The sequence below is a fragment of the Microtus pennsylvanicus genome, chromosome 9 (assembly GCF_037038515.1).
Source record: "Microtus pennsylvanicus isolate mMicPen1 chromosome 9, mMicPen1.hap1, whole genome shotgun sequence".
Classification (NCBI taxonomy): domain Eukaryota; kingdom Metazoa; phylum Chordata; class Mammalia; order Rodentia; family Cricetidae; genus Microtus; species Microtus pennsylvanicus.
Window position 1 is genome coordinate 42,126,979 of NC_134587.1, and position 26,379 is coordinate 42,153,357.

The 26,379-nt window shown below is 54.2% G+C and overlaps 1 protein-coding gene across 4 annotated transcripts in view; it reads left to right on the plus strand.

Annotated features, from left to right (window-relative positions):
- Positions 1-26,379, plus strand: part of Rxra (retinoid X receptor alpha) — a 185,699-nt gene that overhangs the window by 139,502 nt on the left and 19,818 nt on the right. For 3 of the 4 annotated variants that reach the window (XM_075985565.1, XM_075985562.1, XM_075985564.1), the window contains 3 exons: positions 19,377-19,642; positions 23,258-23,408; positions 23,951-24,130. In XM_075985565.1, coding sequence (XP_075841680.1) covers positions 19,433-19,642; positions 23,258-23,408; positions 23,951-24,130 — 541 coding nt within the window. In that variant the 5' untranslated portion in view covers positions 19,377-19,432. Of the gene's footprint in view, positions 1-6,183; positions 6,311-19,376; positions 19,643-23,257; positions 23,409-23,950; positions 24,131-26,379 lie in introns of those variants that run through there. The other variant, XM_075985563.1, reaches the window with a different exon arrangement.

Here is a 26,379-nt window from a genome sequence, read left to right on the forward strand (position 1 = left end):
GCTGACAACCTGGTTCAGGGCCAGGCCGGGGAGGGGAGCTTGGGAGGCCCAGAGCTCCTGACCATCCCAGGGAGCACTGGGGACTTGTTTGGGGATGAGTGCTGTCGTCTCAGGGAGAGTGACACATCCTGTTCCGCGAGCCCAGTATCTGAAAGCCCAGACAACTGTGGTGTTGTGGTGCTCCAGGACCCTCCACCCACACTTCCTATGCTCACAAGTGGAGCAGGGAGAAGTGGCCTGGCCCTGTGGCTCCATGGCTTTTAGGGTACATGAATGCTTGCTAGCTTCTTAAGAGCTAAACTCCAATGTCCCGAAGAGCATGGACCTTGGCCCCCATATCCAAGAAGCGGGGCTCTGTCCTTGTGGAACAGTCCTGGAGCAAGAGCCAAGTGAGCAGCCCTTAGCATTCTAGTTTGTCTTCAGATGGTAGGCCACTAGGTCCAGGAGATGGCTGGGGTGGAGAGCAGGTGTTGACTCCATGCAGCATTTGAGAAGTAGGCTTCCACAAGCCACAGGCTCCACGCTGTCTTTTTACACCTTGTTAGCCTGGCCGTGATTTTGTTTGGGTTCCTCAAGTCATCTGTCCATGCCCTGCCCAGAGAGAGGCCCTGCTTTGTCTTTAGGTGAGGGCAGAGTCCCTCGTCTGTCTTTTCTGCATCTGTCCCTGCTTAGCAGATATAACTCAGCCAGGTCACCTGCCTCTGGCTTAGTTCTGTGGCTCACATCCAGATTCCTCAGCCCACCCTGGCCACACCTCTGCACAGCAGGACCCATGTCATGTTGTTCCCTGTTAGGCCTTCTTGGTCTTTGCCTGGCTGTGTCCCTTTTGACTTCTCTTGGATGAGAGTAGCTCTCACATCTCAGGATTCTGTTCCCTGTCCTGGGGACTCCCAGAGAGCAGGAGCCTGAACCTACCCCCTTAACTGTACGTGAGCATGGCTCCGGACAAAAGTACAGTTGCCTTAAGCCTGGTGTTGGAGGATAAAATGTGGCTGTGAGGAATGGTGGAGGTGAGGGGAAGCAGTCAGGCCAGGCCTGAGGTGTTCTCGGGGTACTGTGCGAGGGCCTGTTTCACTCTGCTGTCCATGGGGGGGGGTCTGTGTTTGGGACCTGGGCTGGGAGCAGCCCCCACTGGACATTGAGCTGGTCTGAGCCAGTGTCTGGGTTACAGATGGTATTTCCACAGCTTCTGGCAGCTCCAGGGCCTTGCCGTATGTTCTTAGCCTCCCGCATTCCTGGAATATGTACAGGACACCCTGGTTTCTCAATGAAAAGACACCAGGTCCTGTCTCGTCAGAAGTAGAACTCTGGCTGGGCGCTCCCTGCCTGCAGGCCAGCCTTGCTCTACGGTGGCAATCAATATGAGCTTCCCCAGGCTCAAAACTTGCAGGACTCTTACTGGGGGAGGGCTGGCATCCCCCTTGATGTAATGTCGGAGGTTTCCCTGGGCCCACAGGCCTGCAGAGTAGCCTCCATCTGACTCCAGGGCTGTGTCTCTTGGGGACAAGAAGGTCTGGGTCTCTCATGGACTCTTCAGCTTCAGGGTGAGGACTACAGTTCTGTTGGTGTGTGTGTGTGTGTGTGTGTGTGTGTGTGTGTGTGTGTGTGTGTGTGTGTGTTGTCTGTGTCTCCTCCTTCTCCCCTCACCTGATCATGACCTTCAGGAACCCTTTCCTGAAGACCTTTCTTGACTGTGTGACTGGCTGGCCTGGTGGAGTTCAGGATACCCTGGTTCCCATGGCCTATCTTGCCTCCCAGTGGATCAAACTTGACTTTGGCACTGCTGTTGCCTGCCGGCAGCAAGCCTGGGCAGGTGAGTGTTCATGGATGCCTGCGGTGTGGGCCGGAGGTGGCAGCGTGCTGGCCCTGTGAGTCATTTAGATCCTGGGGAGTGGGGGTGGCAGGGCTGGCTGCAGCTGAGAGGCTGAGGCTGACAGGCTAAGGCTTGTTTATAGTTACCTGATGGAGCCTGGAGGGGACCTGCCTGGGACTAGGTCAGGGCTAGAGTGGTCCTAGGAAGTAAGGAGCCTCCTTTGGGGCACTGTCTACAAGGCCAGACCCTCACTGATGACTGGGCCCAGATTGCCAAATGGCCTTCAGTCTAGAGACCAGCTGGATCTTCCAAGAGGAGCAAGGAGGGCTTCGTAGAAGAGGTACCCTTGGTGGGAAGACTCAGAGAGAATGACCAGGCTGAGCCAGAATGGGGCCTGATTGCTGATGGTCATGGGACCCTCTATATGTGGGGCTTACGGAGACATTGAATCTACCCCTCCCTTAGTCATGGGACTTTCTGTATGTGGGGCCCACGGGGACATTGAATCTGCCCCCTTCCTTAGGTAGGCACTACTCAGGTAGAAGTGACTCTTTCCAGGGAGCCAGGAAATTGTCAGATGTCAGATTTGGTATTTAGCGGGTGCCTCCAAGGGGGTCGTCTGTCTGCCCTGAGACCCAGGCGAGCTAGCTAGCTAGGCCTTTTGATAGCCTTTGGTGTCTGTGCTGAGGAGCCTGTCTGTGTCAGGTGAAGGAAGAGGGACACAGTCTTAGTGACCACACCACCAGGGCTAAATTTAGACCACAGGAGCTAGGTCTGTCTTCTGCCCTCCTACCACTCTGTCTGCTTGTGCTCGGTCTGGCTGCCTTTGGAAGGAAGGAAGCTGAGGTCTGTGTGGGGTTGTTCGTTCTGAGGGGCACAGAGGCTCCTGTCTGGGCCCAGGCTCTGGCTGCCTGTGTCCAGACTAAGAGGGGTGAAGCCGGGGTGGGGGTAGTGGGGCTTCTTACAGGGCCTCTCTGGGGCTACGAGCTGGATACGGGAAGGTCCAACACCCAGGGGTGAGCCTCAGTGTCATCTTGGATTATTGGGCTGAAAGGAAGATGGGAGGCAGGAGTGAGATCAAGTGGACCCCTATGCTTCACTGGGTCTGTCTGAGGGATGAGAGGTAGCCCCTTTTGATCACGTGTCCACCCCAGTGATGGCTGTGTTGCTCTAGTCAGTGTATAGCAGCCTACTTGAATGGTGATGGGTGCTGATCTCGGCTTTTTCTAGTTCTCTTGGTGTGAACACCACCATGGCTGACCCCAAGCCACCTAGGTGATGTTGATGTCATTGTGTTAGGAAGAAGTGACCATGGAAGAACTGGTCCTGCTATTCTGCTTGCTCACAGTGGCAAGTTTAGTGCTCACAAATCTGCCACAGTGTTACACTGCCAGTGTCAGAGGACCTATGGCCTGGCCTAGGCAGCACCTGACAAATAAGACCCCAGCTGAGAGGCATGGTAGGGCTGGGCTGCTGTGGGCCATGTGCCCCCTGGCTGTGCCATGGGTGTAGGTACTGGTTAGATCTCAGGCCATGTATGATCTACACTGACATGCTGTGTGCATCATGGAGGTGAGAATATAACTTAGTAACTATTCCTGTTAGAGACTTCTCCAGCAGTTGACACATTCAGGTGGGCCATAGAAAGGCCTGTGCCTCACGTGAGGACCCTCAGTGAGTGAACAGGGTCTGTGACTAGTCATCTGCCTTGCTCTGCATGGTATTGTCAACAGGCTCCGGCAGTGCAGAAGACAATAAGGTTGTTGTGTGGAGTGTGGATGGGATGCGTTCAGAGCTTAGCATGGAGCCATACTGAGGCTGGAGGCAAGGCTGTTAGCTTTGAGAGGTGCCCTGCAGTCCTAGGCCCCACCTGCTCTGGGGCCTAGGTTGAGCCTTGGGGGACAGGTAGAAAGAATGACATTGAGCGTTGCCATCCTTGGTTGCTAAGATGGCAAGAGACAGTTTTCTCACAGATGGCCAGGATGATTCTATAAAGGGCTCCCCACCTCATCCCTACTCTCTCTTGGGGAGATAGACCTTATTTACCTGCCAGACCCAAGGCAGAAGGATCAAGGGTTTCATAAATGTCCACCAGGCACAGCCAAGGTGACATGGCTCCCCTCTTGGTCAGAGTAGGAGAAGGGTCGGGCAGGCTGGCTATGGTAGTCTCTCCAGACAGGACAACTTGGTCTGTTGACTGTAGCTGATCTAGATGAAGCCTGTCTTGAACCAAATTATCAGGGGGCTTGCTAGCACTCAGGACAGTAGTTTGGGTCTGTCTGTCGGGGGTGTTGTGTCATTTTGAGCCCAAAACCCAAGCCAAAGGAAAGCACAAAAAATAGGCTGTGTTTTCTCTGACTTAGATCCAAGATCCTAGGAACCCTCTACTGCAAAGTGCAACCCCTGGGCTCCTGATCTAGGTAGCTGGGTCTGGGAACAGAGGTCAGCTACCTGTGATGGGAGTCACTTGCAGTGTAGGACGGAGCGGGGATGTTGTGCAGACAGTCCAGTGCATTCCAGAGTGTGGACCTTTATGTGGTGGGGTGGGTAAGCTGCTGTAACCCTGCAGTAGGTGCGGTTCCCAGATAGTATTAGCTTAGTCCAGTTGGGGATAGTGAGTGATGAGGGAGGGTAGGACTGCCTCTGGCTATCAAACCAAGAAGAAGGGAACCCTCTTGCACCCGGGTATCCCAGGAGGTTGTAGTCAGTGGGGTTTGCACATGCTTAGCCAAGCCAGTTCTCCCCTTCTGTCCCGACCAGCCCCTCCTCCAGCCCCAAACCCCAACAGAAGAGTTTTCAGATGGGCGTTTGCACATGGGTGTACCACGGACGACTTTCAGTGCCCCTCTGGCCTTGATGACATCTTGGTAGTCTGTTCCCGGTGCTGCTGTGGTGGACTGTAGCAAGCTGCGTGGAGCCACACCTGATGGCAATGTAGAGAGCTGCGTGGAGCCGCACCTGATGGTACTGGCTCCCGCCCTCCATGATCCCCAAAGCGAGCACCCTCTGTGATAATCAGCTCCGAATATTGGCTAAGACCTGACTTATGCTATTATCACGAAATGATTGTCAGCTGCTTGCATATGCGTGAACCTATGAGCAGTGCCCACCTGGCAATCCGGGGTTGGTAGCCCATGCCTTTTTAAGGGCTGGGAGAGGTTTGCCCAAGGAGAGAGGGGAAGAGAAAGAGAAGGAGAGAGGGAGAGAGACATTCTGTAACAAGGCCCTGAATAAACTGCTAGCAGGAAGAGCTCCGGGTGTCGCCTCATCCTTGCGGGTCAAGGGTGGACATGACAGTGGACATAGTGTGTGTGCCAGCAGCCAGTGCTTGTCACTCAGAGCTGCCCCGGCAGGTTGACTCCATACTGCAGACCCCATGGCTCGAGTAGGGCAGCCCAGTATGACAAAGCCTTAGGTGATGGTGGGGTGGAAGACTGCTGTGTCCCCATGCCCAGCTCCCATCACTGGGCCTGAGTTTGGCCCTTGACTGGAAAGCCACAGAAGGCACCCTGTACCCTGAAGAACAAGCCCTGGTATAGGTAGGAGGCGGTTGGGAGTACAAAATCCTCTTTACTGCCGTCTTTCTTGACGTACCGTCCTCCTCCAGCAGTAGAGGCAGCACCCTCATGGCACTTCCACAGGTCTGGCTGCTCAGGCCTGGTCTCTCCAGCTTTGGCCTTACTGCATTCTTACACCAGTTCCTAGCACCAGCGTTTCCCGGCCTCTGGACCTAGCCTTGCATCTGCTCTGTAGGACTTACCAGGACTTGAAAGCCTGACTTGGTATTGAGTGTGCTGCAGGCTGGGGAGTGGAGGGAGGCATAGTGTAATGTGAGGGTATAGGCAAAGGGCAGGCTCCCCAGGGTCCAGGCTAGGATGAGGATAGGCACATTGTCAGACCACGGAGCACACCTGAGTGCCAGCTGGCGCTGGCTTCTGTTGTCCCACCAGCATACAGATGGGGAGCAGGCCCAGCCAGGTGACCTGATCTGCTTCAAGTCAGGCAGGTGGCTGGACTCGGAGGTGGGTTTGAACTTGGGTCATTGCATCTGGGTCAGGTGGGAGTCTGTTTGCACCAAGTACTGTCTGTTTCAGATTGAGGAAATGAGGCTGCTTCCCAGTCTGCTTCCAAGAAGCCCTTGGTTTCGGCCATCAGGAGCTGCCTGTGGTCACAGGTGTCTGGCTGAGGGTGGAGGGCAGGGCGGGCCCTGGGAAAGGGGAACTGGGCTACAGGGCTAGTGCCAGCACCACTTGTTCCTGAGAGCCCAGCTGCCTCCAGAGGCTCACCCCGCTTGCTGCCTTTCCCTTCCAGGCTCCTGTTCATTGACCAAGCTGCATCGCCTGAGGCTGTGGGACCCCGAGCCAGCTGGCCGGGGACTGATGGGGCCACCACCATGGTGGGACCTATCACCTGCCCTCACCATGAGGCTGCGCCTTCTTGCCTCTCTCTCAGGAGGTGGCCTGGCCTGGCAGGCAGGTGACCACAGGTGGCTGGCAGGTGAGGGTAGGGTTTGGTATGGTATAGAGGATCTTATTGCAGGGTTCAGGAGTTGTGCCAAGGGAGAAGGAGAGGGCCTGGGGACCACAGGGGAAGGGAGTCTGTCAGGGTTCAGGGGCCTGGGTATGGACCTTTTAATGGTATATTCCTGAGTGATGCCTGGTTATGCCAGCCTATCATGGCTGGGCCTATCCAGGCTGCTCAACTCAGCCCACGAAGAGCAAATGAGGCTTATCCCAAGAGTGCCATGCCCCGCATATTTGGGTTTCACCTGGGTATCAGAAACAGGAGATCTCTTCCCCAGGAAGGTTTTAGGGAAAAGGTCCAGGCTTTAGACTCTCACTAAGTCCGGGGTGTTGCTTTCCTTATCTTGAGGCTGTAGGTGGGATCTCCCTCTTCTGGGTCGGGAGAACAGTGGAGTTTGTCTGACTAGAGGAATGTGGAGGGCTGGCCCTCTCTTCCTGGGCCTGGCATTGAGATACCCTTGATGGGGTGGCAGAGTTGGCCTCAACCCTAGCTAACCTGGATCTCTGTCCTGTCTGCCTGTGACTGCCACTTGAGGTGGTGGGAGTTCTGAGGGTCCGTAGGACTGTCTTAAGTCTCCAGAGCTGCTGTCTTGGTGGCTGGTTCACTGGCTTTGAGTCTTTCCTCTTTCCAGCAGCAATGATATCCTTTGTATGGTACGCCCTGGGCTGCATTTAATGTTCACAGGTCTTCGTAGATATCCTGGAGACATACTCTTCTGTCCACATTTGAGGGGAAACTGAGGCTCAGAGAGATGGGGTCACTTTTCCAATGCCAGTGGGAGGCTCCGATATGGACATCAGTGTTCACACTGAACCGTGATGTCTCTCTGGGGTTTGCAGTCTCCTTTGTGTTTGTGATGTGAGGTTGAGACAGCCCAGGAGCATGGTATGGGCTCCACGCAGAGATGAGCCCAGTCCCCTTGTGTTCCTGTGTCTGCTGCCCTGGCCTGCTGGGATTTGCATTTTCATCTTTGCCTCACTTCCTGCTGCCTTTCTTTTTAAAGATTTCTTTTAATTTTATGTGTATGAGTGTTTGCCTTAAAGTATGTAAGTGTTCCATGTGCATGCCCAGTGCCTGCAGAGGCCAGGTGAGGCCGGATCCTCTGGAATTGGATTTGTAGATGGTTATGCCATATGGGTGCCGGGAACCAAACCCGGGTTACCACATGCATGCAGGTGCCCACAGAGGCCAGAAGGCATGGGATCCCCTGGAGCTAAAATAACAGTTGTGAGTCACCTGCTGTGGATGCTGGGAACCAAACCCCAGCTCTCTATAGAACAGTAAGCATCATAACTGCCGAGCTTTCTCTCTAGCTCTCTGTGGATTTCTGGCTTGTTCCTAACCTCTTGTCGGTTGTTTGTTTTCTAGGAAGCTGACCAGTGTGGCACCTTAACATTGTGTATGAAGGGGAGTCGGTAGGCTCTGAGCCGGGGTCTCTCAATTAGGCCCAGTGTGTGCGGTTTCTCCGAGTCTGGCGTTCTGGACTCATTTATGTTGTTCCCCTGCATCTGGCTACCCAGGTGAAGGGCTTGGACTTGTCACCTCTGGCCTAGTGAGATTAAACCTCAGTGTCCTTTGTCACATTCACTAGGTGATGCTGAGGGCTTCCTGGGGAGGAGTGGGCTTGAAACCTTGGAAGGCAGTTTCCAGGACCCTTTCCCTTCCTGCCAGGTGCTAACATGGTGTTCCCTCTTCTGCCCAAGTGGGGCCTGATGGTGCCTCCTGCCTGGCCTTTTGGCTCCCAGGCTGTGGCTGTGGCTTCCTTCTTTATCTTGTAAAGCTGAGTTTTCCTTACCAAGCTCAGCCCTCCAGAGATACTTGGTCATCCAATGTCTTGGTGCCCCATCTTTGGGAGTGCTGTGCCGGTGCCCTGGTCCTATTGTGCTTGGTCCAGCCTGCTCCCCTCCCTTTCCCTCTGGGTACTCTTACCACATGGTATCCATGCTTTGTGGCAGAAATGCCATTTCTTCCAGTCCCCCTCCCCCTGACACTGGCTCCGGCCTCAGTTGCCCTGAGGGCTGCTTGGGGAGCAGACTAGAAAGGGGTAGGCAGGCCCAGCAGAGAAGATGAGGCAGACTCAGGCCCCTTTCTCAGAGGCTTTGGTGTTGGGGGCTTGTGGAGCATCATGGGTTCCTCTGGTGCAGCAGAAGAGACCCCTGCCATCCTGTCTATGGAGGGGTGGCAGAGAAGGCATGCTGAGCTGGGCTTAGCCTAGCAAGGGCTGCATCTGTTGTTTGGTCAATACTGGCTCTCATCTCTACTGAAGGGATAGACAGCTATCCTTGGTGCCATCTGGATGAAGGTTTTGGTCCCCAGAGGGCAGAGAGGCTGTCGTGCAGCCTGTCAATCATTCCATCCCCTGTCCCTGAGACAGAGCTGGTGGCTGACTGCACACCCCTCACAGGTTCTGTGTCATGGGCTACAGCACACAGTGCTGCCAATCTCCTGCCCATTCTTGTGCCATTGCAGCCCTGATAGGTGCAAGTTGGCAAGGTTGGGACACAAGGCTAGTGAGGGTCTCTTTTCTCAGCTTTAAGGAGTTTGTGAATGATGACTGGGTGGGAGATCCTGTCCCCTCACTTGCCTGTCATCCCCTAGACACCGGTCTCTCCCACTTGCTGGGGGCTGAGGAAGAAATACAGACTGCCTGATCTATAGTCTGTGTGCAGAGATCCACTGTGTTGATATTCTTGATAGGGTTCAGGCTTACAGACATCATAGACCCCAGCTAAGTAAGAATAGGGATCTCAGTGGCAAGGGAAGTTTCTGGGGTTTAGCCTGGGGCCCCAGGCTGTGAGTGGCATATCTCAGAGTGTTTACACACTTGGCATGGTGTCAGGCAGTAGGAAGGACATAGAGTTGAGTCCCATGGAGACAGCCCTGTCAAACTGTGGATGGACTTTGTGGAGGGTCTCTGCTGATTTCCATGAGCTGCAGTGCAGGCTCTGTCCATGTGGAGTCAGGGATTGGGAGGGTCCCCGGCTGTGGGTGGTGATTGGGAGGTTCCATTCCCACCCTGTCTCACAGATGAAATCCTGCCCCATTGGCAGAGGCTCCAGCAGCCAGACCTCTGGGTTTGTTGGGTGCTTGCATTGTATACTCTGGCCAGTCACGAGGGCATGGGCAAGCCCCTGCTGAGGGGAAGATAAACGCGCTGTTAGGGTATGCTGAGGAGTCACGAGGGCATGGGTGAGCTGTTGAGGGGAGGGTGTGTGTACTGGTGTGGACTAGGGCTTCTGGAGAGGCTTTGGGGAGCTTGACTTCCGACCCTGGTGCCCCGCGGAGGCTCCACCCTCCAGGCTCAGCTCTGTTTCTATCATGTGGTCCTGGACAGCCACCCACTGTACCACATCGTACTTATGTCTGGAAAATAGTGATGCTCAATGGGCGTGGGAGGATTTGGGGATGTCCCAAGAGAGGCGCTCTTTGTCTTGGAGTATCCCCTTTGTCCTGATCCAGAGTCTCCAGTGTCCCTGTCCCCTAGAGCCCAGTTCCCTTCACGGTAGGTGGCGTGACCTGGGTGGGTATGGCCTAGGTCCCCTCTAAGTGTGGTTTAAGACTTTAATTACATTAAGGAATGTAAATGAAGATGAGGCCTGTGGGGGAGGACAGGAAGCCTAACCGGGGTTCCGTGGGTTCCACGACAGAGCTGCGGGCAGGTGGGTGATGGGACCTCTGAGCCACCAGGGGCGACGTGGCTCAAATTGAAACAATCATTTCTCTTCCTGTTAAATAGAAACTGCCTTCGAGAGTCTGCCGCCTCGGGGCCCCCTTGCCCCCGCCGCTGTGGGGCAGGTGGGGTTTTTCTTGAAGTCCCCCTCCTCCCCGCCCACCTCCCCTCCCGCCTCCCCTCCTCTGAAGTGTGGGCAGGCACCACAGAGTGTTGGAAACAGACAGACAAACAGCTCAAGGGAACAACCGGGAGGGGAGGCTTCAGTGTTCAGAAAGAAGCCCCTGCCTGGTCTTAGCGAGGTAAGCATCCTTCCAGGCTCCCAGGCTGGCATGTCACCTCCGACCCCCAGCCCAGGATGTTATGATGGGTTGTCCAGGGTCAAAGCCGAGGGTAGTTTCTGTGGGGCTGAGTTGTGGCAGGGACGGTTGTGAGAAAACTGAATGCAGACTGGCTGGCAGCTCCTGTTCTGGGCTTGGCAAGCCCTCATCCTCCCAGAGCTGAGGCCTTGCCACAGGACAGAGCAGCAGGTCCTTCATGGCCCGATGTTTCCACTAGCCCACATGGTACCATGCCAGCTTAGAGAGGCTGCAGAATGGGGACCCAAACTGCTGGTGACTGTCGCCAAAAGTGTCTCCATCGCTCTTCAGTCTGCTTCTGAGGTGCTGACAGTTACCTGCCCTGTGTGAATGTGAAGGCACTTCTGTTATCGGTTTCTCACATGGTACAGGGTGGGGAGGGCATCATACAACTGTCAGTCTTCGCTACCAGCTCTTCAGTTGTCCTGTCCCTCTGGTCACACTCTCCTGTGGCTTTTCTCTCATTCAAGCAGCCTAGGGACGAGTGGGTGTGACTTCCTCCCTTTGTCTAGTCCTGCCCCTGGCAGCACCTCTCAGGCTACAGACAGGAGACTTGGCCCGGCTCTTGGGCAGCAGGCTGGGATAGTCTGGCTGCTGTGCTCAGGGATGGACTGGGCATGTCTGGGTCCCTTGTTAGGGCTTGGAAGCCAATTCACAGGCTTTTTTAGGGCCCTGGAGCTGAATGTTACCTGTTCTTCTGTTCTGACTTTCAGCGCTGGCTGGTGCAATCAGGCCACCTGACTATTGCCCCGCAGCTGTCTCTGGGATAGAGAATTAAGGGTGCTTTTCAGTACCATAAGGTGCCTCAGAAAGGACCCAAGTTCCAGTCTGGGGTCCTGGGCCTGGCTGATAGATTCAGTTCATTCTATAGGTATCCTGTGTAATAGCTATGTGACCTGCAGACTGGGGACAAGCATCTATTAAGGCTTCTTCTATCCTGGGTTTGTGAGAGGATAATACCCAGAGCAGGAGCCTGGTGTCAGATAAAGCACCCTGGGATGGTATTCTTCACCCTGGAACAGCCCACCCCAAGCCTCTAAGGACAAGACTGCCAGAAGGCCCTCATTAGAGATCACCTCTACAAGGTCCTTATTTAGCTTTTCCAAAGAAATTGCCTTGCCTTCAACTGAGACACTTTGGGCTCACAAAAGGAGGTGACAGCAAAGGAGCCAGAAATTGGGGATGTCTGTGTAGTACGCTCAGGTTGGAGCCTGGCAAAGATGTCTGAAGCAGGCCCTGGTACCTGAGTCTAAGGCTTGAGCAGCTTAGGATTCTTCTCTCTGCTGCCCCCTAGTTGTACTCAGGCAAAGGGAAAGTCCCATGTAGCAGGGGCTGGAGGGGTCCAGACCGACTCATCCAGCTGCCTGGTCAGAGTGTACCCCACACACCTCTCCACTATCCCATGGAGGGTGGATGAGCACATCCCTGAGCCATTGGGAGTTTGGGAATGGAGACGGACCTGGCTGTTTGGGCAGGACTGCCCTGGGTGATGTGCACCTCAGCAGCTAGGCATCCCAGACAGTGACCACCACAGTTGGCCCAGAGGGCGATGATACTGACTGGCAAGAATTGAGGTGGGAAGCCTTGTGCAACAGCCCTGTGGACTGTGGGCTTCAGGAAGAGTTGGCATGGAGGATAACCTCTTGTCAGCACCTTGGCTCTTATGCCTGAGTGTACTGGCATCTTCACTTCTCAACTCCTAATTGAATGCTGCCTGGCACAGTCATAGGCTGGGCGTCAAGGTGGGAGCTCCTCCTTACCTCCTTTGTCCTCCTGGCTATGCTTCCCATTTCCTTTACTGTGGTTGGCTCTAGCCACACCTGTCACCATCGGGTCCAATCATAGTACCACCCAGGACTGTACGGGAGGTAGCTACTAGCCTAGGCACTATTTTCTGTTCCTCCTGTGCCCCTCCCTAGGAAGCCCCAAGCTGGCTGAGTATGGTCAAGAGAACCCAAAGTACTCTATCTTTGCCATTTGCAGAATTCATCAGCCCCTTTGGGCTCTAGCCTCCATCTGTACAATAGAATAGAGCAAGGTGTGAATTAAGGTGTCTGTTTCCATCAGGTGATAGATGCTGATGGTGATGGTGTAGTGATGATATTGATGGTGGTAATGGTGATTATTTGATGCTGATAGTGATGACGATGGAAGTGTTGGTAGTAATAGTGATGATTATGATGACAGTATTGATGATAATTGATGACATTCATGGCAGTGTTGGTAGTGATGATGGTGATGGTATTGTTGATCATAGTAATGGTGGTGGTGATGTAGTGATGCTGTTAATGTTGGTGGTGATATTGATGGTGATGATGCTGATTGTGATGGTGGTGGTGGTGGTGATGTTTGACTATATTAATGGTGATGAACTGATAGTGATGATGGTGGTGATGGTAATTTTGATGATGGTGATGATACTAAGGTGGCAACCATTGGTGCTTCTTGAGGCCCTCACAGTGGATATTGCTTCCCATGCTTACACCCTTTAGACTTTGGTGATCCCATCTCTGTGAAGACCATTGCAGTGGTACATTGTACACTAAGAGTTGAGAGTTTGGTCAGGATAGTAGGGCCTTGGGCTGACAGACTTTCTGGGTCTGGATCTCTGAGACTATTGGGTTGCTCCTGACAATTGAGTTCTCTACTTGAGAGGCCCCTGCGGTGGCCTGCCTGTACTTGGGCCCTCTGGGATCTCGGAGTTGGGTTGGAGTCAGTCTTGCTTTTTCTGACCACGTAGGAGGCTGAGCTATTGACTGGGGCTTTAGAGGGAAGGGCAGGGTGACCCCAGAACAGGCCCCTAGAGCAGTAAGCTGATGCGAGAGGAGACAGTGAATGAGCCACACCCACAGCTGGAGGGGACCCCCGAGGAGTCCCTCCTCAGGGAGTAGGAGTCAGACTTGTGGTAGAGCTGGGCAAACAGGCCTGCTGGGGGCTGTTCTTTGTGCAGACACAGAGCCTCAGCCCATTTTACAGAGAAGGGAACTGAGACTCAATATTGAGGGGTCCCTTTGGCCTCAAGTGTGGGCAGCAGTCCTTTCTTACCATGGTTAGCATTGGCCAGTGGGTCGTTTATCTTCCTGTCCTCCCAGTGCCTGAATCCGCCCCCTCCCACCCTTGGGGCCTGTGGCCTGTGGCCTGTCTTCTTCCTCTCTCCTCCTCTGACCACCTTTGGCCTCCCTCAAACCCTGGTGCCATGGTCCCTGCCACATTCCCATTGCTTCTCCAGGGCCACCACTTCTCCCTCCCAGGTCTTCAGGGGAAGTGGTACTTCCAGAAGGTGGAGGCTGGAGGTGGGCAGCCCAGGAAACTTTGAGGATCCATGAGCTACCTACTGCAAAGTTTCAGTTCCTGAGGGGGCAGGGGTGTCCCCAGGCGGGGATAAGGGCTTAGAACGTGACAGCCATCCTGGTACTAGTTCACTGTGTGGCTGCATGTTGCCTGCATGCTGACTGCCCCCCTCGGGTCCTGCTTGGTGGCCCTAGAGCATCAACTTCTCATGTGCTGTCCTCTGGATCCATCTGTCCTCCCTCCCTGGCTCTAGATGGAGCAGCCGCACGGTCCACTTCTGTTTACCCAGACACATGACCTGCTTAGACCCTACTGTGCCAAAGGGCTGTGGATGATTGAGTTCCCCCTCTAGGAGCTGGGGTTCGCTGGCTACCTTGGAGGGCTGTGGGGCTTACCCCACCCCAGCTGTAGTGAGTTGCAGTGAGCTGCAGTGCCACTTCCTGCACCCTGCCTGCCAAGCAGAGGCTTGAAGGGAGTTGGTGGGAGTTCCCTGGGCTTCCTGCTGTGGGGTCCTGCTGTTGGCAGGCATCTGTAGACACCATATGGCATAGGAACTCTGGTGGGAGTGGTATTCCTCTCTTGCCTATGACCTCAGTAGAGCCTGGCATCTTGGAGTCACCAGAGCTGTTGCCAGGCATTCAGTATTTCAGCTTTATTAATGTCACCCAGCTTCTCACGCTCTCCCTCTGAGGTCTGGGAACTGCCTTGGGATCTGGGCTGGGGACAATCCATCTCTGCTCTGTGTTTAAACCGCCGAGCATTCATACTGTGGTCAGTTTCGTACCCAGGGAGTGCTGCGTGCTCCTTCTTCCACATCCCCTTCCTGGGCTGCAGTGCCAGCTGCCCATGATGCGTGTGAGATGATGGGCATCTTCCCTGCAGAGATGGGCGTCCTGCTCTGTGTCTGTCCTTCAGGCACATGCGTGCTCTTTGGCCACACTCCTTCCCCGGGGTCCCTGGCTATGTTGGTGGTGGTCCCACAGAGGTATTTGGGATGTGAGATTATGTTTGGGGTCTTTGTGCCTCAGAATTTGAGGTCTTGGGGTTCTGTGGTTCAGTTTCCTCTCAGTCATGTTCCTGATCTTCTCTGTGACTTCTTGGGCAGGGAGTACCATGTGTCTTGTAATCCCCAGGTCTGAAGCTGACACATCGCAACCCTAGGCCCCGCCCTACAAGCTCTGATGCTGGAGGGGTGTGGAGATTTTCCTAAGCAGTGGTGTTGGCTGGTGTTAACACCCCTGCAAAGCCAAAGGGAGGCTGCTGGAATTGTGCCTTATAGGGGACATGGCTTATCAGGGTGGTGACAGCTAAGTGCCCGAGAAAGCAGAGCATGACATAGCATACACGAATATACATACACATACATGGTGTACGTGCACATGGCTTGCACACATACAAGGATGAAAGGGCGTTTCTTGCTCATTCTCTTCCTGGTTAGAAAGTTTCTCCTTCTTGAAGGACCCAGAAAACACACCCAGCCCATTGTCACCCAGGCTCCGGGAAGGTGTCTGCAGTGAATATTCTTTGTAAACAGGAAGGCCTGGGGTGGGGGCCTGGGGCAGTGGGGACTTGCCAAGGTAGGCATTGCTCTGGTGGCAGCCCCTTCTACACTGGAGCTGTAGGGACTTAGAGTCTGCTTGGACGCCTACCATCAGGCTTCAGGCAGGGTGGAGGACTGGGGGAGGGTGCCTAAGGGAACCTTCACAGGGACAGCCACATTCCCAGACTGGAGACTTGGCTCTTGCTGCTGCTGTCTCCCCTTCTTCCTGAAGTCTGTCCATATGCCACCTTGGCCGGTTTTCTCCTCTGTTGGTGTGGCTTCTCTCCTTGGCAGTTTCTGACTTGAGCCAGGTATGGGCGGTATCTTGAAGGATTGGAGAAGCTTGGGGTCCAGCCGGTATCTGGCAGCCTTACAGCCTGCCTCCCTGTTTCCCTCCTTCCTTCATTCCCTTCTTCCTGCTGAAACTTTGTTCTGCCACTCCCACAGCAAAGCCCACAGTGAGGGGAGCAGTGCAGGCCCTGGCATTTTATAGAGACCTGGTTGTAGCCCAAGCCTCCTACCCCAGCTGTTCCCTGTGTCTGCAAGGATCCTTCCTTGACTCTCCTGGGCAGAAACACTCTCATGTAGTGAACATGGCTGGTTTTTCCTGGTGTTTGGGGACAGCCAGCCCATGAGAGCCACGCTTAGGGTAGTGTGACAAGCTGCCTCTAGGCCTTGTGTCTCTCCTATTGCCCAAATCTTCCTGTGGGGGTGCAAAGAGCCTGGGGGAATCTGAGGGATTTCTCTTCTGGTCATGCCCTCATCTTGTTCTCAAAGGCCAGGAAAAGCGGGCCTTCTCTAGGTCCAGTCCAGCTCCCCCCTGGGTGCCCATGGCATTATCCTGTCTTCTTCTGGGATGCCTGCAGAAGGTAGATGTGCTCAAATTCAGCAAGATGTAGCTCTCAAATGGGCTAAAAGGGGAATCCAATGAGGGCTTAGCTGGTATGCTGGGTCTTAGTCTACAGACCTCAGAAGACAAAGCAGGCCACAGGGAAGAAGCTGTCTCACTTTCCTTATCTGGAGGCGGAGAGGAGGGCGGGGTTGTGATTGGTCAGCCCAGTATAGCCTCCAGGTATCCCAGCAGTGTGGAAGTGGTTCTGTTTGCCTGGCCTAGGGGCAGCTGCAGATTGCTAAATTTGCCTTTGGGCAGTTCTTATCCACGAACCTTTTCAGATTCTTCTGTCCTAGGTTGGAGGTGGTAGCTTTTCTGACAGGGTCACAAGAATTCAATTGACGTCAAAGGAACAAAGGCATTCCAGGTTCATGTAAGCAATTGGATTTGTATTTGTTCTTTTTGGACACATTCTCCTGTCTCCCACCTCCTTCCCTGTGGATTCCTTCCCCCAGTTCCATAAGTAGTTTAGTGGCCTATAGAGCTGGTCTGTAGTTCCTGTTTTGGCCAGTAGGTGCTACCACCTCTTGGTTCTAGAATTAACGTTTTTTTCCTTTTGTTTTTATTTATGTGTATTGGATGTTTTACCTGTGTAGTGATATTTCATTTGTATTTTTTTTCTTTTTTTCTTTTTTTTTGGTATTTCGAGACAGGGATTCTCTGTGGCTTTGGAGCCTGTCCTGGAACTAGCTCTGTAGACCAGGCTGGTCTCGAACTCACAGAGATCCGCCTACCTCTGCCTCCTGAGTGCTGGGATTAAAGGCGTGCGCCACCATCGCCCGCCCAGCTTCATTTGTATTTTAATAAATAAAACTTACCTGGAGATCAGAGAGTAAAACAGCTGCACTGATCAGCCTTACAGACCAGGCAGTAGTGACACACACCTTAAATTCCAGAAGCCACATTAGTTTGCAATAGAAACCGGGTGGTAGTGGTGCACACCTTTAATCCCAGCACTAGAGAGGAATATAAAGCGAGAGGAGGCAGGCTTCAGGCTCAGTATCATTCTGAGGATTCCTGGAGGCAGGGTCACCATTTTCGGACGGAGGTAGAGGTAAGAGCCTGTGGCCAGCTGCTTTGCTTTTCTGGTCTTCAGGTTGAACCCCAATTCCTGTCTCTGGGTTTTTATTAATCGTGCTACATACCTGTATGTGTGTAAGTGTACTGTGTGCATGCGGTCCCTGTGGAGGCCAGTAGAACGCATCAGATTCCCTGAAACCGTGTGGGTGCTGGGAAGAGTAGTAGCACTGAGCCGCCTCGTTAGCCCTTTGTTTTTTTTTTGTTTTTTGGTTTTTTCGAGACAGGGTTTCTCTGTGGCTTTGGAGCCTGTCCTGGAACTAGCTCTGTAGACCAGGCTGGTCTCGAACTCACAGAGATCCGCCTGCCTCTGCCTCCTGAGTGCTGGGATTAAAGGCGTGTGCCACCACCGCCCGGCCAGCCCTTTGTTTTAAGACAAACTTTGTAGCCCTTTGTTTTAAGATCTCACTTTGTAGATCATGCTTGTCTTGAGCTCACAGAGATCCTCCTGCCTGTGCCTGCCTAGTCCTGGAATTAAAGACATATTACCACCTTACACAGTTAGTTTTAGATTTTTTTATTTTTGAGACAGGGTTTCTCTGTAGCTTTGGAGCCCGTCCTGGAACTAGCTCTTGTAGACCAGGCTGGCCTCGAACTCATAGAGATCCACCTGCTTCTGCCTCCCGAGTGGTGGGATTAAAGGCCACCACCACCGCCCGGCTAGTTTTAGATTTCTTTTTTTGTTTGTTTGTTTGTTTTTTGAGACAGGGTTTCTCTGTGGTTTTTGGAGCCTGTCCTGGAACTAGCTCTTGTAGACCAGGCTGGTCTCGAACTCACAGAGATCCGCCTGCCTCTGCCTCCCGAGTGCTGGGATTAAAGGCGTGCGCCACCACCGCCCGGCTTAGTTTTAGATTTCTTAAATTGGCTTTTTGTTGTTAATCAGCAGACTGGTTTGTTCTCAGTTTTATGAATGGCCAGGGTTTCTGGCAAATCAAATGAAGCTCATTTGCTGATGGAATTGGTTCTTTCTGTCAGTTGGGGTAGTCATGGTAGCCAGGTTGGCCTCCCCATAGTGGACCTGGTCACAGTGGGGCCTCCTTACTGCATCCTCCTCTTGAGGGGAAACAGGGAGGAAGTTCCCAGAGTCTTTGGGATGGATATTGGTTAGGTTTCTCTCTGAAGATCTGTTCTTGCTGCCATGGCCTCTGTACCACTCCTGGCTTGGAACTGGCATTGGTACAGCTACTGAGATTTCCCTGTACTGTGCTGCTCATCAGGTTCAGAACAGGAGCATGGGCTTTGGCCAGGGTCAAGTCTGGTCTAAGAGTCCCATCCAGAGTACCAGTGTTGTCTTAAGATGTGTGGTGTCCTCCTATGTCTGCTCTGGGCTTCTGCCTGCTAAGCTCACGTGCCAGGACATGACCAGGATGAGGTAGGCTCAGAATGGCGAGGTCTTTCCAGGATGCTGAGTAGTGTAACCAGCCTGTGTCCCCCGCCTGGGGTGTGCTAGTCACTCACTTCCCATCACTTCACATGCCCGTAGTTGTTCTTGTCTTATCAGAAGCAAATGCCATGGCAGCAAGGTGGCAGGAAAGGTCAGGATATTCTCCAGATGAGAGGGAGAGAGGAAAGGATGGAGGGTAGGGGGATGGGGGCTTTCTCAGAGCATCAGCCTTGGAGAGGCAGGCAAGATTCCTCACTGTCTTCTCCATGGCCTTCCGGGTCTGTGGGCAGCAGGTCCAACACCCGGGAACCTCCTCGGCCTCTGGAGCTGGGAAGGCCTGATTAATAAGACTTTTTACATGTTTGAAACCTTGCATGAAAGGTTGACATGTGGGAGGTCCCAGACCCAGCCCTGCTCTGTGGCTTGCCAGTCTCATGCTTGGCACACTCCCAGGCCTTCCTCAAGGTCACCTGGAAGCTCCTCACCGACGGGGGAAGTGCCAGTGCCTTTCTTTCCTCTGGAGTGGGCTGCCTTGCTGTGTACCCAGAAGTTCAGGTCATGTGGTCCAGAGGGCAGGGTCACAGACTTCAGAGCCTTCAGCTTGCAGTACTGGGCCTGGCTCTGCCTGCTCAGCTATGAGAACCCCAGAGAGTGTGTACTGGGGTCCTCCAGAGATGGTCTAGCTCTTGGAGTATGCGAGATGAGTCCTGGCATCCTGGCCTGACCTTGGTCATGAAGGTTTGCCTGTGACTTGAGTGGGTGGGAGTGGGCAGTGGATGGGTCCTAGAGGCTGCTCTGACCCTCCTTGCCAATTCTTGTTTTGCAGACTTCTCCACCCAGGTGAACTCTTCATCCCTCAGCTCTCCAACGGGTCGAGGCTCCATGGCTGCCCCCTCGCTGCACCCCTCCTTGGGTCCAGGAATCGGATCTCCACTGGGCTCCCCCGGGCAACTGCACTCACCTATCAGCACCCTGAGCTCTCCCATCAATGGCATGGGCCCACCCTTCTCTGTCATCAGCTCCCCTATGGGCCCGCACTCCATGTCGGTACCCACCACACCCACACTGGGCTTTGGGACTGGTAGCCCCCAGGTGAGTGCTGGGCTGAGCTTTGGGGGAAATGGAACAGTAAGTGGGAACTTCATCTGTTGGCTGTGGGTCAGAGCTGTCATTTCGACTTTTTCTTTATGAAAGTGGGCTGCACAGCAAACAGTAGCCTCAGAGCGCCATGCTGGTGGCTGACCCAGACTGGCCTCCATAGCTCTGTCACTTGAAATTTCTCACAGTTGGTCTTCAAGTCCCCCTGGAGCCTGGCCTCATGATTGTAGAACTCTGGGGTACCTGCTTTCTCAGGCTTAGGGTCCATCTTCCAGGGATCCCGAGACCTCATAGGTCCTCTTACCCAGGCCACTGGGCTCAATGTCCCTGGGCCCAGGGATGCAGCTTCTTGGGTCCCACTGAGGCCCTGGTGGCTCTGGCTTTTAGTGGCTCTCTGTGAATATTGGCTATCCACAAGACTTGACTTCCTTTTTGTGGGCCTAGCAGGGCCCTCGTCCTGCTGTGGGTACCCTGGGTTCCTTCCTTATTCAGCCTCTTCTTCTCAAGCCCCCGAATGCCTGTTGGATAGAGCTGTGCTCTGCCTCGGTTTCCTCGAGGCTTCTGGTGGGTTTCTACCAGGAGTTTTGACTTTGGTAAACATACAGATCTCTGGAGAGCCTGCCCTTCACGTTTCCTTCAACTGTCCCTGAAACAGGTCAGGGATATCCTTTCTCCTTTGACTTTTCTTAGTTTGGGTTCTGTCTCAGCACAAGTAGCTTTGTTGTGCCATCTCACAGTGGCACACCTGGGACTCCTCCCTAGAACCACAGCTACAGCACCTATGTGCCCCTTCGGTTCCCACAGCCTTGTGCCTTGAACCATGCCATCTCCTGTGCCCCCTTCCTGGTGCTGGGTATGCTGGGGACCTCTCACTGCCTGACCAGGGAGCCTGTTGGGACTGGCTTGAGCCTCTTAAATGTCTGCTCCAGACAATCTGGCTAGTTTTTCTGGGCTGATCCCATCTAAGCCCCTTTGCCCCAGAATACGTGTGTGTGTGTGTGTGCGCGCGCGCGCGCGCGCGCGCGCGCGTTTGTTTCCACAAGTACCTGTATGCATATGTGCATAGAAGAGCTGGGGTTCCTGTTCATGAACAGCCTGTCACCCTGCCCCCGACTCCTCACCTTGCTGTCCAGAAGCAGGCAGAAGGCCTGAGTGAGGGACTGCTGGTGTGAAGCAAGCCTGACCACCCAGCTACCTCCCCAGCCTGGCCATATTATTTTTATCATAGGTGCTCTATACCCTTGCTAGCTCGAAATGCCACGCACAGAGAGGGTAGATGAAGACCTGACCGCCACAGTTCCCTGGCTTCAGTGTTGGCGCCTCTTGGTTCTCAGCTCCATGAGGCACCTTGCTGGGTCTGGATATAACTATCAGGCCATGGCCACCTGTGCCCAAGCCACCCCTGTGTCTTATGTGATCCTAGGACTCTACTAGGACAGGACCCAAGGGGATGTTCACCACTACTTCCCAGTCCTGCCTGTCTGGCCATGCTGACTTCCAGGTGAAGCACTTCTGAGTGCCTCAGTGTGGAGCCAGTGAGGCCTTGAGGCCTCTGATCCTCCTGGTTTACAGGAGGATCTCCCACTGTGGGGGCCTTAGAGACTTTGGTGTTTTGTTTTGTTTTGTTTTGTTTTGTTTTGTCAAGACAGGGTTTCTCTGTAGCTTTGGAGCCTGTCCTGGAACTAGACCAGGCTGGCCTTGAATTCACATTAATCTGCCTGCCTCTGCCTCCAAAGCACTGGGATTAAAGGTGGACGCCACCACCGCCCTGCATAAACAGGATGTTTTATGTTGCCTGCAGCCAGCCAGCCAGGTGGGGAATAGAGCTGTGGGGAGCTTGCAGAGCCTGAGATGGAAGTCCAAGATCTGGATAGCCCATCCAAGGGGGGCTAGTTGAGGGCTGGCCTGGACCTGGGAGGATAGGATGAGGTAGGGGCAGAAGAGAGGATGCCTGAGAGGTAGGCGGGGACCCAGGTGGGGCACCAGTGATGCAGAACCGAAATAAATGCCATGGATATGAAAGGGGAAATGGGATGACCCCACCCAGGGAGGCTGTGGGCTCCAACAGAGGGCTGTCTAGTCCTGGGTCTCTTGAGGGTTGTATAGGGAACACAGAAGTCCCAGGTGGGTGGGGCTTAGGATCCATGGGGGAGGTTGAGCAAGGGGAGACTAGAAACTGCCCTGATTCATCAGCTCAGATCTGGAAAGAGTAAAAAAGCCACGGGATCCCAGGACTGACCACTAGTGGAGCACTGAGGATCCCTGTGAGTGTCCGTGGGTCTGTGGTGAGGTTGGGTGCTGCAGCCCAGCCTTTGCTTTGTGACATCAGGGCTTCACTGGCCCTGAGCTGTTTATGCTACAGAGCTAAGACCTCCACGAATCTCAGGGCTAGGCTTCCCAAATAGTGAGCAGAGCGGGTGTGTGCAGTCTTGCTAGCAAAAGGCAGTGGTGTCACCCACCTTCCCCAGGATTCCCACCTAGGACCTTCAACTCGTTAGCATATGAACTGATCTCTTCTGCTGTAGGAAGCCCTGCCTGCCATCAAGGACTTCCGTGTCCTGACACTCAGGGTTTTATGTGGGCCCAGGCTGACCAGAGTGAGGCATGCTTGCAGACAGCCTCCTTGCCTATCTCACAACCCTGGCCAGCTAGGGCTGCAGAATTCTTAGGAGAGCTAGGTCCCCCATAGAAAGCCTCTCTGGTGCCTCTGTGCTATTCCTGTCCCGTGAGAAAGAGGGGGATGGGGCAGGAGGCCCTGAGGAAGGAGGTGAGGTTCCCCTTGCAGGGGGCAGTAAGGGCTATGCAAGGGCAGTGCAGCTGTACAGCTGGCTTTTTGCCTTTGTCAGGAGTTTTCAGAAGTGGGGGGATTGCCCAGCTGGGCTCTGGCGCCCTGGCAGATAGGCAGGCAGAGGGAAGCGCCTCTAGGCCCTGTGCTTACTGCAGAGCTGGGCTGGAGGCTGCGGAACCAAAACTGCTGTGTCATTGCGACGCCGCAGCTGTTGCCTGGGTGACAGGGTGAGTTTCCCACGCTTGCCCCTGGCGGCCAGAGGGCGGGGCGAGGCAAGGGGTGTGCCGAGGGCAGGATGGCCATGTTGACCCTGTGGCTTGATGTCTGTGGTGTCCACTTGCTCTCCTCTCTTGTCCTGTCCCAGATTCTGCTGCCATGGAAGGTGGTGGGGATCTGTGTGACTCTGGAAGAGCCCAGTCCTATCTCCTCCCCGAGCCTGGGCCTCTGGGCCTCACCTGGGTAGTGGGGGAGCCCAGAGCACCTGTGCTCTCATATGTCCAGAGCCCACGGCAGGTGTTAAGTGACAGGGGCTCCTAGGTGGGTGGCGAAGTGTAAGTGGCCTCCTGTATGGCACTGAGACATGAGATCCCTGCTTATGTGAGGTCTCTGGTACCCTGCAGTGGCCTGAGTTTGCTGGGAGGGGGTCCTCCGAGGGCTGTGTGTAGAGCTGAACCCTGTTCTAAGGATGATGGTCCTGCTGTCCCTTAGCTCTGTGGCCTGAGTGTGAGGCTGTGTAGAGCGGAATCGCGGGAAGCCCACCACTCACTAGTGCCCATCCCCGGCTTCCTAAGGCTGACCTATCCTGACTCGTCCTCTTGCAGCTCAACTCACCCATGAACCCCGTGAGCAGCAGCGAGGACATCAAACCCCCGCTGGGCCTCAATGGCGTCCTCAAGGTTCCTGCCCATCCCTCAGGAAATATGGCATCCTTCACGAAGCACATCTGTGCTATCTGTGGGGACCGCTCCTCAGGTAGGACCGACTGCCTGCTGGGCAGGTGCACGATACCTAGACAGAGCTCACAGAGCCGCCCTAGCATTTTCCACTGGGCTGGGTACAGGGAGACGGGAACCCAGGGGCACCTCCTCTGCCCTAGAGAAGGGTGGTTTGGAGGCGTGCCAAGAGAAGACGCAAGCATTGATGGCTGAGGTGCGGTGATAGCTAGCCTCCTCTTTGGGCCAAGCCTGTTGAAGGGCCCCCCTGCATTGTGCTACTGAACCCCAGTAGCCTGAGAGCCATGAACAGTGACCGTCCTCTTCTAGGGAGCAATAATAGCTCAGGTATAGAGAGCACAATAGTAGCAGAGTTGGTGATGTTGATCCTCAGGGGTAGTGTGACCCGTAGCCCTAGCATATAGAGAGAAGGTGGACCTGGTCTCTGATGACCAGGGAGGACCAGGCAGGGTCTAGCCTGAGCCCAGACAGGGAGTCTGAAACCTGAAGGCAGAGCCCTGGCCAACAAGAAGACACATGGATGCAGGTCTTGTCATTCATCCCTCTGTCTATACCCCACAGGCAAGCACTATGGGGTGTACAGTTGCGAGGGCTGCAAGGGCTTCTTCAAGAGGACAGTACGCAAAGACCTGACCTACACCTGCCGTGACAACAAGGACTGCCTGATCGACAAGAGGCAGAGAAACCGGTGTCAGTATTGCCGCTACCAGAAGTGCCTGGCCATGGGCATGAAGCGGGAAGGTAGGCCTTGAACGCCGTCCTCCTGCCCAGCATCCTCTTGTCATCAGACCCAGGAGGCCTCTGTTGTTCCTTTCCCCCAGCACTTTTAGTGTGGAGAGATTTGAGCAGAGTCCAGGCCTGGATTTTGTAGTTTGCCAGACTTTAGTCTAGCCTGATGGCTTCCTTTTTATGCCTTCAATGACCGGGTACTCCCTCTCTTCAGAGCTCAGTGGAGCCCCTGGTCTGTGCCGTTAAAGCTGCTGTCTGTAGAGCTCGTCTACTGAGGGACTGACTGCCTTCATGCCAGCTCTTCCCCCACCCAGAGTTTTACTGAGTGCTTGCTATATGGCTAGACCTCGGTATTTTACAATAGACAAGACAGACCAGGACCATCCCACTGGCAGCTTGACCCCAAGAACAGGAGCTGAGCAAATCGTCCCCTCTTGAGGTATGGCGGGGCTGAGCCAACACTGCCTGGGCTAGATGGTCTGTGGAGACCAAGCACTGACTGGTAGAGGAGGCTGTAAGGAAGGTGACGAGAGAGAGGGTGTCTCTCCATCTGCCCAGTGAGGGGATGCCCAAAGAGGCCCGTGGTATGAGGCACATTTGGGTTGGAGTGATGGAGGGGGCCACTAGAGACCACCAAAATATCCCCCAGAGCCTGTTGAATGTGAGGGTTATCTTGAGCTTTCCATCTTCTCAAGGCCACTTGACCACTTCCAGTTTCATCTCTGTCTGGCAGGGTCACCTGTTAGCCCACAGACCTCTGAGCAGCAGGACTCTGAGCCTCTTTATTAGAAAGATATGTATGTAAGGGGTAGGGAGGTTATATGACAGGCCAGGAGACTCCCCAGAGGTCCCAGATGTCAGGTGTGTAGTTAGACCCTTAGGTTCACCAGCTACATTGTCTCCTAAACCTGCATTTAGAACAGTTAGTTCTCTCGTTAGAAATGTGTGTGTGTGTGTGTGTGTGTGTGTATGTGCGTGCTTGTACGTGTAGTATATGTCTCTGTATGGGTGCCTGGATGAGTGTGTATGTGTACACACGTGTGTGCATGTGTGGTGCACGCGTGTGTATATGTCTCTCTGTATGGGTGCCTGGGTGAGTGTGTGTGTCTCTGTATGAGTACCTGGGTGAGTGTGCATGTGTGTGTGTGCACATGTGTGTGTGTGTGTGTGCGTGCATGTGTGTGTACGTGCACGTGTGTGTGTGTGTCTGTATGAATGCCTGGGTGACTGTGTGTGTGTCTATATGAATGCCTGGGTGAGTGTGTGTGTGTCTGTATGGGTGCCTGGGTGAGTGTGTGTGTGTCTGTATGAATGCCTGGGTGAGTGTGTGTGTGTCTGTATAGGTGCCTGGGTGAGTGTGTGTGTCTCTGGATGGGTGCCTGGGCGGGGTTCTTCCATCAGTCCTAGGCCTAGGCCTCACAGGGCTGGGCACTTTCTGAGGCAGGATCTACCACTCTGTCTCCAGAACTGCCCCTGGGGCTACCCCAGAGCCAGTTGTGTGTCCTTTCATCTTCTCACGAGCTCTTCATTGTCCCTGTCCGGCACCAGCCTGGCTAGGTCCGGTGCTGGGGTTTGCTCCTCTCTTCACATTGTTCTTCTTTCAGTACATTCTGATCCTCTTCTTCACGAGAACCCCATGCTCCTGTGGGGTCCTTCCGGGCTGTGAGGTCAGCAGGGGTGGAGGGAGTACCTGTACCTCATTCCCAGTGCTGATGTAGGGCAGCATACGAAGAACTGTGTGCTGTGGGCTGGAATGTGTCTGACCTTGACTATGCTGGGAGATTTCCATTGCCATGAGGGGCCAAATCTTAACACATTTGTCTAGCTAAGCTAGACCCCAGCTTCTGTCCCCTCCCCTTTTCTATAATGAGAGGACAGAGGGAGGAAGAGGGAGTGCCCTACCAAGGATGGGGGTACATTGTTTTGGGGTACCACATGCCGTAAGGGAACACTTATTGGGAATAACCAATACAACACATCCTCTAGAGGGCAGGTGCTTGAGTGGATGGATAGACCTGGGTGCGCCATGGCCAGAGGTGGAATTGGGGCTGTGTGAGCCTCTCAAGAGCTGAGCTCAGCCCGAGCCTTCTCTTTCTCAGTGCTATATTGTTCCGGTAATGGACACTGTTTAGGCTTTGGGTATGAGTTCCTAGCCCTTAAAAATGACCACCAGATAAGTAGGTGGCTTTAAGTCCCTGGGTTTGGTCAGCAAGAGCTTGGGAACTGGTACTTGACCCAGACTTGGGAGCTGAGCGTGACTC